The sequence below is a fragment of the Thamnophis elegans genome, chromosome 14 (genome assembly GCF_009769535.1).
Source record: "Thamnophis elegans isolate rThaEle1 chromosome 14, rThaEle1.pri, whole genome shotgun sequence".
In the NCBI taxonomy this organism is placed as follows: Eukaryota; Metazoa; Chordata; class Lepidosauria; order Squamata; family Colubridae; genus Thamnophis; species Thamnophis elegans.
The window spans coordinates 43,089,977-43,105,963 of NC_045554.1; the positions used below are offsets into that span (position 1 = coordinate 43,089,977).

Sequence of the window (15,987 nt, forward strand, 5' to 3'; positions counted from 1 at the left end):
AGGGGGAAAATGTCCGCACCAAACTTAATTTCTAATGTTGGATTTTCCCCCTTACCAGAGGGAGCCCCCTTGTGGAGGACTGTGAAGCCATGGCAACTGTACTGCGCTATACAGTGGAAGCCATTTTATGGCAGTACAGTAGAAGCCATTTAAAGGCACAACAGGCTGCATATTAACAGAACACACACCCCGAGGGGTGTCTTACCCCCCACAGTATTTTTCTCCAGAGAGAGTAAGTCATCTGTGTACCAAGTTTGGTTGAAGTTGTGACTCTGTTCCAGAGTTATGCTAGAACATGCACACACACACACACACACACACACACACACACACACACACACACAGCCATATGTATATATCTTTTCAGGCTTTTCATCTTTTATCTTCTAGATATGGATACGTGTGCGCCACAAAAATAATGAAGCTGAGAAAGGTCCTGGAAAAAGTTGAAGCCGCATCAGGATTCACCTCGGAAGAAAAAGGTAGAATTCATTCTGTAATATTGTTAATGAGGAAGAACTGAAAAAATGCTTCATGTTATTAAACATAAGTCGAGATCAGATCTTGCCATCACCATAATAAACCCTTTTAAGTTCATTGGGTAGCCCGTCTTTGTTCTAAAGGCTGTGCTTAAAGTGGCAAATTAACGAAGTTCTACATATGCAGAGTCTTCAAGCGATTAAAGAGATGTCAGACCATCTCCAAATAATCTGAAAAAACATTGGTTTCCCAGTTACGTGGTTAAGAGTTTACCATTTTTAATTGCTATTAACAGTTTTGAGACTTGGTTTCTTGCAATGTTTTGTAATTTTGTATTTTTGCTCTTAGTTTTTTTGGTTGTCTGTCTGCTTTGCTACCCTGATGAAACTCTTTTTTTTTTCCAGATCCAGAAGAATTTTTGAACATTTTGTTTCATCATATTTTAAGAGTAGAACCACTCTTAAAAATAAGGTAAACACAGTCCTTGGCTCACACAAGAGGAATTTTTAAAACCACAAGAGTTATTTTATTATCTATAATTTATAATCTTGAGGATAATTTCCAGCAAAACGTTATGGCTGGGAGCACCCTGCAAGCATCTCCATTACTTTTATTTGTGTTTAGTTTTGTAACGTGTGAGCATTTAGCTGTGCCTTTATCTTGAGAGCTTGGGGATATTTCAAAAGCTTTTATTGCTGCCTCATCCCGCTTACTTAACTTCACTGATAAATGTCAGTTATGTCTCAAACTTGTATCCGCTATAATAGCATCAGGTGTAGAGAACTTGTGGTCAGCTCAGTATTGCTAAATTTCAACTTGAAGCACTTATGGGCTCAGTCTCTCTTATATAAATATAAATGTAATAGTTCACAGACTGGTAACGTATCAGCTATTTAACTTTAAACTAAATAATCTCTTTATCCATTTGGGGAATAATTTATTCCAGGATCAAATCTGGGTCAGTCATCGGGACTGGAGGTTTATTCTTCGGAGTTTTTAGACTCGTGTTGGAGCCTACCTTCAGGGAACCTTTCTCTAGCAGGAGTCTGTTATTTGTTATAAATATACGAATGAATAATAATTTATTCTTATATTTATGACAAAAGGTTTGGAAAGGATTTTAAATTCCATGTGATCCGGCTTCTTTCCGGATGCAGGAATCCATTGCTACATGATTCTGCTGTAACCCTGAAGACAAATCTGGTTGCAAGAGGAGGAGTAGGCTGTCCTTTTTAAAATCAATATGAAGCGTCCCCATTGTCAAATCCACTTGCGTCTCTCTTCTTAGATCGGCAGGGCAAAAAGTCCAAGACTGCTATTTCTATCAGATTTTTATGGACAAGAATGAGAAAGTTGGAGTGCCCACCATACAGCAGTTACTGGAATGGTCTTTCATCAACAGCAATTTGAAATTTGCAGAGGTTTGGAGAACGATTCCTCTTTTTATAGTTTTACCAATCAGTGCACATTTTGCTGGGTGGGGTTGACCCAACTTTTGAGAAGCTGAAGCATGCAAGTGTCTTCACAGTAGTTCATTACATTCTTAATTGATTAGGAGGTGACTTCATTATTTTGAATGAGGGATTTGCTTCTTCAGTAGATATCGCAAGAACTTCCTTGATGCTTTGCCTGAGCTGTTTGTGCAAATGATTTATTAATTAAAGAATAGGCAGGGAACGCAACGTGTCCAGATGTTCCTCAGCTTAAATTCACTGCTGCTTTGTGTGAACGATCAGTGGAAAAGGGATTCTGGGAATTCTAGTTCAGCATCACCCGGAGGCCCATTAGTTTCCTTCTTGCTTTAGATCAGGGCGTCAAATCTTGGCAACTTCAAGATTAAGAGGCTGCGGAATTCTGGGAGTTAAAGTCCAAAACTCTAAAAAGTGGCCTAGTTGGACACCCTTACTTTAGATGAAGTCAGAGATAGGACTAACCTGTATGACTGATTATATGTATACCAAACTTTAAGATTTTTTTTTAGTTACTTGCTTTTGAGAGAGCTGTTACATTAAGGGGCATCAGGATTTAATAAACTGAAACAGAGAGAATGAGGTTTCTTGGCTAAAACATACATCCTTTTTCTGTTGGTTTTACTAGGCCCCCTCATGTCTGATAATTCAGATGCCTCGATTTGGGAAGGACTTCAAAATGTTCAACAAAATATTCCCTTCTCTGGAATTGAATATCACAGACCTGCTTGAAGATAGTAAGTTTAAATAGTCTTCATGATAGTGCAATAAGACTGAATTTTCAGTAGAAATGAATTCCATGACATTTACAGTTTCAGTTTACAGTTTATTAGGATTTGTATGCCGCCCACTCTCGAGAGACTCAGGGCGGCTTACAGATGAAAACAGGGAGGGGGAACATATAAATTTTTTTTAAAAAAAACAGACATTAAAAATTACACAACATTCATATAACTTAGAATGGGGCTGGATAAATCAACAGCCCCAGGCCTGCCGGAACAGCCAGGTCTTAATCGCTTTGCGGAAGGCCGGAAGAGTAGTAAGGGTCCGGATCTCCACGGGGAGATCGTTCCATAGGGCCGGAGCAGCTACAGAGAAGGCCCTCCCCCGGGGAGTCGCCAGCCGACAATGACCGGCAGATGGAATCCGGAGGAGACCTAATCTGTGCGATCTTATAGGTCTCTGGGAGGTAAATGGCAGGAGGCGGTCCAAATGACATTTGATGAACGAACCTGGATGCTTCATCAATAAAATGAATCACCTTCAAAATAATGCAGAATGGAGTTGCTGTGCACAAAAAAATGTCGTTTCAATGCAGATATACAAATAGAATCAGGGTCTGAAATCTTCATTGCAGACTTTAGCAGGACCATACTAGTGGTTGATTTCCAGACTGCTCCAGGTTTGATCATAATACCTTTTCTCTGCTTCCTAAAATGAATGAGTTCCTAACCATCAGGAAATAAAGAATACAGATATCCTAAGTCTTTAGGAGATAATCTGTTACCAGCCTGTCTGCTGACTTAATTTATTCTGTTGGGATTTTGGTGGCAGGTTTTTAAGTTGAATGCCCATTGTGTCAACGCAGAATGAACAAGACTTAATTTTTCCAACAATTCCTGGAGAAATTGTGAGGAGTTCCCCCCCCCCCCCCCGGCTTCAGCTTTTGCTTCCACCCATTCCTTCCTGTCTGCCACACCTGTTTAATTCTCAATAGAAAAAAATCTAGAACTCTAAACTTCCAAATATGACAGGGCACATTCTTTAAATTAGTAATACCTGTGCGCAAATGGAGTGAGCTAGTTTTCTTTTACTCAAAAGTTTTATTGCCTATTAAAAAAAAAAATCATAGATGTGGACTTCTGTTTATTCAGAATGGTAGCCTCCAGTACAACGGGTGTTTTTCCCCTTGTAAAATGCAGCCCCAAGGCAGTGTCGTATCTGCGGAGGACTTGCAATGTACGAATGTCGGGAATGTTACGAAGATTCAGACATTTCCTCTGGTAAAATCAAGCAGTTTTGCAAAACTTGCAATACGCAGGTAAGGTTTTCTTTTTTCTTTCTTTCTTTCCCAAATGTCCTAGGACAGGGATGGCAAACCTGTGGCACACGAGCCAGAGGTGGCACACCGAGCAGTCTCTGTGGGCACCCGCGCCGTCACCAACTGATCTTTGCAGGCACTGGAGTGCCAGAAAACAGCCTGGAACATGCCCAAAAAACAGGCTGTTTTGGGGGCCGTTTTCAGACCATTCAGGTCATTTTTGGGCCGTTTTTCGTGGCATTTTCCAGGGTGTTTTCAGGCTGTTTCTTGGGCCGCTTTCAGGCCATTTGCAGGCCATTTTTCAAGGTGGTTTTGGCCCGAAAAAACAGCCTGAAAACAGCCTGGAAAAGGCCCCCCAAAACAACCTGAAAATGTCCCCCCCCAAAAAAAACGGCAAAAAAAAAAGGCATGCGCGCACCGGCCAGCTGGTCTTCAGGTTTCTGGCACTCTGGCATGGACACATGCACACACGTGTTGTGACTCAGCAGAAACCTCCTGTGAGTTGTTTCGGGATGCAGGGCTGATCGACTCAGGAGAGGATAACGAGCAGCTGTGGCTCGTTAGGATCTGCTCCTACGGATAAAAGACTGATGGTGCCACGTCCTAGTTGCAGAAGTCAACGTTCCTTTCCTGTTCTAGTCAAGTCTCTGTTTGTTTGCAATCATCGAGAAAAAGCACATGGATAAGTGATTTGATTTATATAAACTTGTTTTGCTGTAGTTTACTTTTGCCAGATAATTTATCTGTGTTTATTTTGGGCTCACAGCCAGCAAGAGCCGGGACTGATTAAAAACATTCCTTTGCAAGCTGTGTGTGGCTGTAGTTTCTTTAAAAAAAAAATAATAATTAATTTTTATTTTGTTACATAAACAACACATACCCACACCAGTGGGAAAAGAGAAAATCAAAACACAAAAAAGACAAAAAAACAAAAAACAAGGCAGGGGAAAAAAAAAGGAAAAACAAAAGAAAAAAAAGAAAAAAAACCACAGGTATATATTATAAAAAAGTATATCAGCTGGTTACAACATGTTTTGGTGCATCTCTTCCATTAATTCATATTAATTCAAATATCTTAACTCAAATGTTTACCATATTGACATCATTATACCTCCACTTTGAGTTGACTACAGTTATTTATACATCTTTCATCCTTAACTATGCCAAAGATTTAATCCATAACCACATGCTAACATTTCATTTACTTGTTTGTAAAATCCTCTATTAACATCAAATCCTCATATCCTGTTTTAGCTAAACATCCATAATATTTAATACCAAAAATTCCATCTTCCATGTATATAGTTTATTATCATTCTCCTTTCTTTATGTAATTATATCGTATATCGTAACATTTTCCCCATATTAGTTAACATTTAACTGTATATAGTTTTATTTTATTTTTTAATAGTGATAATTATTGTGATTAATAACCTTTGTATATGGTCCAAAAATATTTCCACCTGTGGCTGTAGTTTCTGAACGGACAAGTTGGAGTTCAGAACACACATGTATGCACATTCCAATTTTGGGCACTTGGTGCCGAAAAGGTTCGCCATCACTGTCCTAGGAATTCGTTTTTGATATTGCTGTCTTGTGTGAGAACTGGGTTCTTTCAGGCCTGGGCCAGAAGGTTTGCTAAAAGTTTCTTCCCTCTGTCCCCTGATAGGTTCACCTTCACCCCAAAAGGCAGAGTCACAAATTCAACCCAGTGTCACTTCCGAAAGATTTACCGGACTGGGATTGGAGGCACAGCTGCATCCCTTGTCAGAAGATGGAGCTCTTTGCTGTCCTTTGTATAGAGACGAGCCACTATGTGGCTTTTGTTAAATATGGCAAGGAGGATTCCTCTTGGCTCTTTTTTGATAGCATGGCTGATCGGGATGGTATGTATTCTCTCTTGTGAACGCTCAACTGTTAGCCTGGCCCTTAAATGAATGAACTTTTTTAGTACTTAACATCTGTCATGAGACTCATAATGTCACGGTTGAAGCAATAATTACCCAGTCTTTCAACCATGGCATATGCTTCTGTCAATGTTCCCCAGATTGTAGGGCACCTCGTTGAGAAAAACCAGGTTAATGCTGTAGGCTAAGACCTAAAAAAAATCAAATATCTGCTCAGCTTTGGGAATTCCAAAAGTTACATCCAAAAGTGAATTTGGACAGTAGCAGGATATGGAAAGTTGAAGGAGACAATATAATAGAATAAAAGAATTGGGAAGGACCTTGGAGGTCTTCGCGTCCAACCTCTTGCTCAAGCTGGAAGCCCTAAACCAATTCAGACAAATGGTTGTCTAGTCTCTTCTTAAAAACCTCCAGTGTTGGAGCATCCACAGCTTCTGGAGGCAAATTGTTCCACCAATTAATTGTTTTCATGACCAGGAAATGATAGTTATAGGTTGGTTTTCTCTTTGATTGGTTTCCACCCATTGCTTCTTGTCCTGCCCTCAGGTGCCTTGGAGAATAGTTTGACTCCCTCTTCTTTGTGGCAACCCCTGAGATATTGGGAGACTGCTATCATGTCTCCCCTAGTCCTTCTTTTCATTAAACTAGACATACTCGGTTCCTGCAACCGTTCTTCATATGTTTTAGCCTCCAGTCCCCTAATCCTCTTCATTCCTCTTCTCTGCACTCTTTCTTTTTGTGAAACTCATGTGGTTTATTCCATAATGGATAATTTTGGACACAAGTTTGAGATTTAAGTTGGCATGAAGTAGAATGCTTCTTACCTGGGATTACATCATCTCCCAAAAGTGCTTTTTTCAAGAGGCAACTTGACTTTCTTTATTTTTCCTCGAAGATGTTTTGCTTCTCATCCAAGAAGCGTCTTCAACGCTGAAGAAGCTGAAGAAGCTTCTTGGATGAGAAGAGAAACGTCTTCATAGAAAAACCAGAAAGTCCAGTTGCCTCTTGAAAAAAAGCACCTTTGGGACAGCCGTGACTTGGCTGCCCGAGAACCTCCATAGACCTGTGGTCATCTCAGAACAACATAGTTTGGGCTGTCTTATTGTCCTGCTGGGGTAATGCTTTGTCCTGCCTTCTTTTCTCTTCCTAAGGAGGTCAAAATGGTTTTAACATCCCTCAAGTGACTCCGTGCCCGGAAGTCGGCGAGTATCTGAAAATGTCTCTCGATGAATTGCACTCTCTGGACTCGAGGAGAATCCAAGGCTGTGCGCGGAGGCTCCTTTGCGATGCTTACATGTGCATGTATCAGAGCCCTACGATGAGTTTGTACAAGTAGGACGTGGAGGACTCTCGCGAGAACGGAGCCTTTTCCCAAGGACTGGACGGTGGCCCAAGAAAGCTCAACGGAGCTCTCTCAGCTTGTGCGTCTGTTGCTGGCAATGGATGCCTCAAAAGGGTATGGAAATCAAAGAACTAGAAAGAAGAAGAAGCTATTTTAACAGAAAGGGGGAATGGTGCGGTGTTGTGTTGCTAAAACATTCAAATGTTTTCGCTCTTGGACCTGTGTGTGTGTGTGTGTGTGTGTGTGTGTGTGTGTGTGTGTGTGTGTGTGTGTTTTAAAATAAAAAAAGTCTAAATGAAGCGATTGTAACGTTTAGGTTGTGTTTCAGAGAAACTGTTTACATAGATCGAAGATTACACCCTCCACCCCCACCCTCTAGAGCCTTCCGATGCTTCTGATCCTGCACAGCCTAATGGAAGAGGACTATATATTTTGGAAGTTGTACATTTCCCAGCGTTGTCTCCATCGTGTCCGTAAGACCAGCCGTACCACCCTTGGCTACATCAAGGTCTTTCGATTCCTTATTTTGACCCGGAATAAGTCAAATCACAAAACCCAAATCATCTCGAGTGCACCGCGTTGAGTGTATCAGTGCAGATATACGTGATCAGTCCACCTTGTTTGCTCTGGACCAAGAATTCTCATTGTTTTCTTCGTAGCAAATGAGTACTTGTCAGGAAAAGGAAGAGTAACGAGGGTGCAACCTTGCAGCCGTACTCGGAGCTCCAGAAGTGGCCTCCCTTGGCCAGATTTGCCGCCTGAGTCCTGTTCCATGAACTGGATGCCATTTGTAAGGTCGTTTCTGGGAATGTGTGGATGAAACCAGTATGATGTCTTTCCATGGACACATCCATCTTCAAAGCTAATCCTGAAAGGCATGTCTTCAAGCTTGATTTCCATAATGGAAGAATCCCGAAAACCTGTTTCTTTTGGGGGTTTTTTGTTTTGTTTTGTTTTCTAAATGAGTTTTGGAAACTTTTTCAGCATGTGTTCTGCATGCCCCTTGGCCAATTTTTCAGAAAGTACCCAATTACTTGGAAGGTCTGAGGCTATTCTCCTTTCCTTCAGTGACAGGGAAAAAGACCCCCCCCCCCGACACGGCTTGCAATTCAGCGTGGTAAAGGGGATGAGATCAATTCATATCATTTCAAGAGCTGTCGTAGAGATCATTCAAAAGCACTCCATTAAATTATCTTCCTGTCTTCTGTTAGGTAATAGCTTATGTGTTCGCATGCGTCTGCACCTGGAGGGCAGATTTGGCATTACGCAAGCAATCCAGTCGTCTTAATACATTTGTTCCACCGTCCTGACCGAGGGAATATGAGTCAAGTTTAATCTCATCCAGATATTCTTTTGCTGCTTCGCTATCCGCATAGGCTGCCCTTTATGGTTGCATCTGAATCGCCCAATGGGACTTTTAGGTACTGCATGTTGATTGGGTGGATTTGACAGTGTCTTCAGGTCTAGGACAACTTCCCACTTGCGGCGAGACAAGAGTTACACTAATATCGAAGAAAGAGTGGAATAGAATCATTAAAGAAAGAATGCCAAAGGAGGGACAAAATGAAATGTGAACGACAGCAAAATAATTTTTAAAATTATTTTAATCAATTGAATTGTTGGAACTGTGAGTTGGCCATCGCGAGTTGACCATGGGAAATTGGCCTCATCAAGTTCTCCCATTCCAGTGTCTGCAAAGTAGGATCATGAGGGCAATGTTCAGCAAATTGTACGTTTGGGATAAATGTACCCCATAGACACCATATGTAATAGCAGCATGTTTAAGACCTCGGTTGCTAGTTATTGTGCACTTATTATTTTTGTCTCAGGGAATGCCATGGAAATGAAGTGTGTTGTCTATTAAATGGAAGGCGAACATTGTATTTTCCCCCCCCTCCTTCTGCGCTTTAGAACCGATTCATCATCTCAAAGGATATATTGAGCCAGTGTGTAGTTAAATCATTTGACTTGCTGTTCAGTACATGGCAAAACATTACTAGCTTGTTTGAAGTATTCAATGTCGTATTGAGTATTTTTTATGAACTGTAGATGCAAATAGCTTTTCTGCAGTACGGAGGAAAACCTGCTATTGTTGCCTTAGGTACATTTTGAAAACAGTAGCTGAAAACAGTAGCACGTGTGAGGTGAGGAACTCTCCCCCCCCAAAGAATAATATAGAGATGGATTGTATGTTATGAAGTAGATCTTTATATATATATATAACCCTTCAGGATGGATGGTGGATGCCGAATGTCTCTTAAGATCAGCTTGCTATTGAGAAACTGATGGAGGGAGTAATTAGGCATCTAAAGCTTTTTTCAATGGTTTCTAATTGCACAGCAGGACTGCCAGCTCCTTGCATTAATTCTCATTTGTGTAACTCGTGATTGGATGCCCTTCTTGTTCCTACTTACCCTGCTTTCCCTTTGAACATTCGTGGGAACTCCGCGCCTCAGAAGATGGCTGAGAAATCGTGGCTTGAGAACGTGTCATGCTCCAGTTGGCTTGGACTGAGAGGGAAATGGCAATCTTGAGGGAGCAGTTGGATGAAAGAATGTGGGCAGGTAGTGAGCAGTTAATCAAAAGAATTCGTGGAAAGAGATACTGATCAGAAAACAGGCTCCGTCTTTTTGTCGGGGGTGTGGAGAATAAGGGCAGGAACACATCCTTGCATCATCCAGAGTTATTCTTGGGTCATCTGAGGATGCGGCTCCAATCCTTGGACAAAGGTTTATGTGGCAGTGAGAATAAAACAACAGGGCCTAGAAAGCTGAATCTTGGGAACTATCTCCCTTTTAAAATAATCACATCGAAGGTGGCGTATGAGACATAGTTTCAGTGGTTCTGATATATAATGATCCTTTCCAGCTTGTTTCCCAATATTGCAGTCGGGGGGGGAAAGTCTTGGCTGGTGAAAGAGTCTCCCTTTTTGAATGTGCAGTGCAATAAAACATACGTGGCAAATCGCTCTCCCTCCGTCCCTTTCCTTGCCCTTTCTATTTCCTCTTCTGTTTCATCCGTCGTGATTTTGGCATTTTGATAACCCCGCTCTAAAAGGTCTCCAGCGGCACTGTGAAAAGTGAACTTTTAAGCCATTGTCCTGCAGAAGGAACTCAAGAGAAGTGAGATCGTTTTGTTTTGAGATCGTGTTTTCCACGTCTGCACGGACTTTCGATGTGTAAGCAAGGCATTATATAAAGTGTCGTCTTTTGGTTTTCCCCGGGATTGCGGAGATTGTCACGAAAGATAATAGCGCTTGAATCAATATGAAAGCTGAATTGGATTTTTATCTTGACCTGAACTGCCTCTTTCGAGGTTTGGGGTTTTAATTTATTCTGCCATTGTAACAAACTTAACGTTCTGCATTGGCTCGCACAATTTTTAGAAGAACGAAAATAAAGATTTTTGTGGTTTGAGTGCCGTTGTCTCCTCTATCGAGTGTCTCAACCGAGAGCTTAGGAAGTTTTTCAGATTGCATGTGTGAAGCCTTAATTTCTTCAGACGAGGAAAGAAATGATACCCTATATTATTTCTGTACTTAATATTTAATAAACTCATCATTTTTGTGGCTGTGTCGTTTATTTAGAATGCTAGAAAGGTTTCCAAGGTTTGACCACATTAAAAATGTTGCGCTTTTCTTTGCTCACTAGTTTTGGGGGTGGAAGAGTGATAATAGAAATTGAAGAAGCTTTAGACTTAAGCATGCAGACCTGACCATTACAGCCTAAAAGCTTATTTATGCCAAATCCTGCGTACATGCGCATTGGGCTTGGCATTTTGAAAGACTCCAAGGTGGAAAGAAAATGACTGGAACCCCTTGATATGTTCCCAGAAGGAATCCTCCAAAATAAGGAATTGTAATGATTTTTTTTTTTTTTGGTTCCAAATGTTGAAAAGCTCTTCCTTAGAACAGAATAGCCTAGTGCAGTGATGGGGAACCTTTTCGGCACCGTGTGCCAAAAAGGGAGCGCAAGCAATAGCAATAACAGTTAGTCTTATATACCGCTTCATAGGGCTTTCAGCCCTCTCTAAGCAGTTTACAGAGTCAGCATATCGCCCCCAACAACAATCCGGGTCCTCATTTTACCCACCTCGGAAGGATGGAAGGCTGAGTCAACCCTGAGATTTGAACAGTCAAACTGCAGAACTGCAGTCAGCTGAAGTAGCCTGCAGTGCTGCATTTAACCACTGCGCCACCTCGGCTCGACCCAAGGACATGTTGGGTCTGCAACCCGGAAGAGGAGCTGCCAAGGGGGCATGCGCACACTGAAAAAAATGAACTTCCAGTTTCCGGTGTGCACATATGCGCTGGCATGCTAGCCTTCTGGATACTGGTGTGCATGTGTGCGCAACGGATCAGCTGGCCAGCACGCATACTCACGCTGGAAAACAGAAGACCAGTTCTTCCAGTTTCTGGCACTGCCAAAGGCCAGCTGATCATCACGTGCCCGAAACCCGGAAGAGGAACAGGCGATGCTGCAAGTGCCAGGCAACATGGCTAGGTGTGCCACTTCAGGCATGCGTGCCGTAGGTTCGCCATCACGGGTCTAGTGCAATATTACATTTATAGTTGCAATTTTCAGCTTTGGCGCCTTTCATAAACGAGCGTCATCAGCCCGTCCCATCCGGTGGGGAATGGAAGATGGGCAAACTTTGCTTCTAGTGATCTTGGGTAAGGTGGACCGATCGATTAGCTGGATAGTCCAAAATCTGACAGTCCAAGACATTTTTCTATGATCTCATGCCTGTTATGGGCTTCCGGCTATTAAAAGCTAGCATAGACGCACAAAACTGCATGTCTTTTCATTGCCTGACAAGCTTTAATGCCCTCCTTACACATTCTCAACACTAATTTCAGCCGTGGGTTTCTAAGCATAGGTGCATTTGTAGCAAACCTGCTTTTAACTCCTTTAATATATCTTGATGTTTGAAAGACAACCTTGTATACAGTTTCGTTTGCAGCTGCATTAGATTAAATATATATATATATATATATGCTCTAGATGCCACCTTGTGGAATTAATACACAACTGCTGGTTGATTATTAACACAGAGAGACACCTTAAAAGGGGAGGACAGCACTGGAATACTTTGTAGTAGCATTTGGAATACAACTGCCCCACATTAATTTTTCTAAGTGCCAATTAATTTGTTCGCATATACCCAGATTTTGTAGAAACCGAGACAGCAGAATAATTCCTGGGATTTTAAAAATAATGTATCCAAAGGTTTTAGTGCGTGAGACAATTGCACTTGTATTTCATGCTTTTTCAGTAAGGTTCGCCAAAGGAACACCATTAGCTGGTTAAAATATTTTACATCAGCGGGCTAAGATGTGAATCATGGTTGATAAACCCCAATGGGTGAGTTCCACCTGATATAAAGGTGGATTCCCCCTTCATCATCACCATGCGGCCCTATGTTCCATCATGATTTCAAGTGATGGGTGAACTTAACTGGCCAAAGTAATGTGTCTTATGTTGCAGTTCTGTTTAAACTATTTCAGTTTAAAGTAGGCCTTTTTCCGCCCTGCAAAGAATTCCATCAAAACTGAAAGCTGAGCTACAGTCTTTTATTCCTGTTGCACATTCTATCTATCTATCTATCTATCTATCTATCTATCTATCTATCTATCTATCTATCTATCTATCTATCTATCTATCTATCTATCTATCTACCTACCTACCTACCTACCTACCTACCTACCTACCTACCTACCTACCTATCATCTACCTACCTACCTACCAACATTTTTGATCTCAGGACCATGGAAGTGATTTGCAAAAAAAAAAAAAGGTACTTTCAGGGCTCAATTATAGTTAACCAATTTCGTATTTATTTTGTACAATGACAATAAAGACTACTATATGTGGGAAGTTATCATCCAGCTCTCTCCCAGAAAAATGAAATATCTTAGGAAATATTGAAAAGGCAGAATATTTCTCTGGATGTGAAAAGAAAGAAACATGTTTTAAAAGACAGAATAGTTGCCTGTAGCTTCCTGCCCATCCCCACTGTTAATGGGCCATTAAGACGGCCAAGCTAGTCCACTTTACATAATAAAGACTTCACCAGCAGCTACAGGAAAGCATAATAATATTGGCCCATTACTCAACTGACCACATGGCATCTGAGAACTCATCCATACCTGGATTCAAAACACAGCCTAGAGAGTAGCCCCTGCATGGCCCCGTGGGAGTCTGACAACCAATCAATACATTTCTTACACAGGAACAGGAAACAGAGAGGTGGGACTGAACAGGTTATAAAAAGCCTAGCAAGCCCCTCCCTCAGCCCTTCACTTCTTCTCCACCAACATTGAAGCATGTGATCACCTTTTCTGTTCAGGGCTCAAGCCATGTGGTCCTGTCCAACAATAAACCATCTTTCCAAGCAGCCTCCATGTCTCCAGTGTCTTTTTCCCCACTTGGAGCCGAACCCAGAGGGACATTTCTTTCATCGTGTATAATAAATCACTGAATAGGTAATGCATTATGTGGCATTTAAATGTAATAATGAGTTGGGCAATCATAATTATTAATAAACGCCAAAAGATGAACCACTTCTTCCTTCCCCCACCCCTCTGTTACCTTTTCCAAAACCAGATAATGATCTAAGATCATGAAAATGGAAGAACAGCTGTTAAAAAATATAAGCAAAGCCCAATATCATATGGAATCCTGTCTCTAGGCCCCATTATTGCAATCACGTGAGTTCTTCCCTAATGGTTTTTCTCCCTGAATGGCTAAAGAGGTGGCAGCGTGTAGCTGATTATCTCCTGAAAGAGAAATCCGGGAGCAAGTTAGCTCTCCTGAGATTTCTGCAGCAAGGACCTCAGCCTTGAGGAGATTTACAAGGAATGCAAATTTGGCGGAAAGAGGTGGGTGAAGGATGTTTTGGAGAAAGGGGCAGCTGGGAAGTGCCACCACATCTCAGTAGCTTTGGAAGTTACAGATTGCAAAGCAGAGGCCTCCAACCTTTTGAGCACCAGGGAACGATTCCATGGAGAAAGGTTTTTCCGTGGACCGGAGCAGGTGGGGGGTTGCATGCTGCCTGCATCCCACAGAGGGGGGTTTCTCTTGTTTGCATAGCCCAGTTGGTGGCATGCCATGGACCAATCTTGACCCATGGACCAGAGGTTGGGGACCCCTATAGTAGAGGATATTCATAGCTTGAGTTGTAGATTTAGGCAGAGGTTTATCCAAGGAGCTTGCTGCTTGGCTCCCGGGCGTTTCGTTACCAAACTAGGTAACAACATCAGCTGCATTTTTGGATGAAGCGCCTTGTTTGTTTATATAGATGGTCAGCTGGTCTTGTGACTTGTGATTCAAAGTCCCAGATTCAGTCAATAACCTCTTGTCTCAAACATTGCTTAGGATGAAAAAAAAAGTGTGAAAGATGTTTGTTGTTACTTGCAAAATCGTGCCCGACCCATCGTGACTCCTTAGACAATGTTCCTCCAGGCCTTCCTGTCCTCTACCATCCTCTGAAGTCCATTTAAGCTCACGCGGACTGCTTTGGTGACTCCATCCAGCCCCCTCATTCTCTGACATCCCCTTCTTCTTTTGCCCTCCATCGTTCCCAGCATGAGGCTCTTCTCCAGGGAGTCCTTCCTTCTCATTAGGTGGCCAAAGTCTTTGAGTTTCCTCTTCAGGATCTGGCCTTCTAAAGAGCAGTCAGGGTTGATCTCCTCTAGGACTGACCGATTGGATGGCCTTGCAGTCCAAGGGACTCGCAGGAGTCTTCTCCATCACAAGAGTTCAAAGGCCTCCATTTTTTGGCGCTCAGCCTTCCTTATGGTCCAACTTTCACAGCCAGGATTGTACAACCACAAACCCCTGTGTACTGCTACACACACACACACACACACACAAACACACAAACACCCATAATATTGGTGCTTCAGATGGCTATTCAGACCGTCCTTGATTTACAACCATTTATTTACCAATTGTTTGAAGTTACAATGTAGTGATTTTCACGCCTACGACCACTGCAGTATCCTTATGGGTTACATGATCAAAATTCAGACCCTTGGCAACTGGCATGTACTTGGGACGGTTGCAGTGTCTCGGGGGTCAGCCAATCCTTTCCCGACATTTCTTGCCATAGGTGTTAAGTGTATCACTGCAGTTGTTAAATTGGTAACACGGTAGTTAAGTGTTCTGACCAAGACTTCCCAAGAACATGAAGCAAACGTCTTGTCCCCACAAAAACCCCTTTTATTAATTGACTGTGAATTCTGCTCATTCACATCCAGCAAAGTCTTTCAAGGGAGGATTTACAGTCACAGACCTTATCTGGCTTGGAGAGCTGCCAGGCCGATATCTGCAAAACTTGGCAAAGAGTCTCGGAGAGTCACAAACCAATTAAGTAAACCAAGTGTCTCCTGCAAACTCCACTCCCCTTTTGCTCCTCTTTTATTTCCTCTGGGAGGGGCCATTCATCGTCCACCTGTGGCCTTACTCCCAAGTCGACCCCTGTTCTTTAGCTGTTCCTTCGTCTGGCCACTCTGCACAAGCGCACACTGGGAACAGGCTCCAGATGTTCTTCTGCCTCACTGATGTCTGACTCTGAAGGCAGCTGATAACTGGCTTATGGCTCTGGCCCCCTCTCTGCGTCCGACACAGAGCCCTCATCAGAGCCTCCCCCAGACTCCAGGACTGGCCCAGGTTCCTCCCCAACTTCCTCACTGTCTGAATCTGTTGCCAGCTCCTCTGGCCATCGGTAGGCCACAATATTAAGCAA

At 42.3% G+C, this 15,987-nt stretch overlaps 1 protein-coding gene across 3 annotated transcripts in view; it reads left to right on the forward strand.

Moving 5' to 3' along the window:
* Nucleotides 1-10,804, forward strand: part of CYLD (CYLD lysine 63 deubiquitinase) — a 29,448-nt gene extending 18,644 nt beyond the window's left edge. For all 3 annotated transcript variants that reach the window (XM_032230732.1, XM_032230734.1, XM_032230733.1), the window contains exons 11-17: nt 391-482; nt 885-951; nt 1,769-1,901; nt 2,578-2,686; nt 3,872-3,990; nt 5,660-5,876; nt 7,049-10,804. In XM_032230732.1, coding sequence (XP_032086623.1) covers nt 391-482; nt 885-951; nt 1,769-1,901; nt 2,578-2,686; nt 3,872-3,990; nt 5,660-5,876; nt 7,049-7,233 — 922 coding nt within the window. In that variant the 3' untranslated portion in view covers nt 7,234-10,804. The remainder of the gene's footprint in view (nt 1-390; nt 483-884; nt 952-1,768; nt 1,902-2,577; nt 2,687-3,871; nt 3,991-5,659; nt 5,877-7,048) is intronic.
* Nucleotides 10,805-15,987: the final 5,183 nt, after the last annotated feature.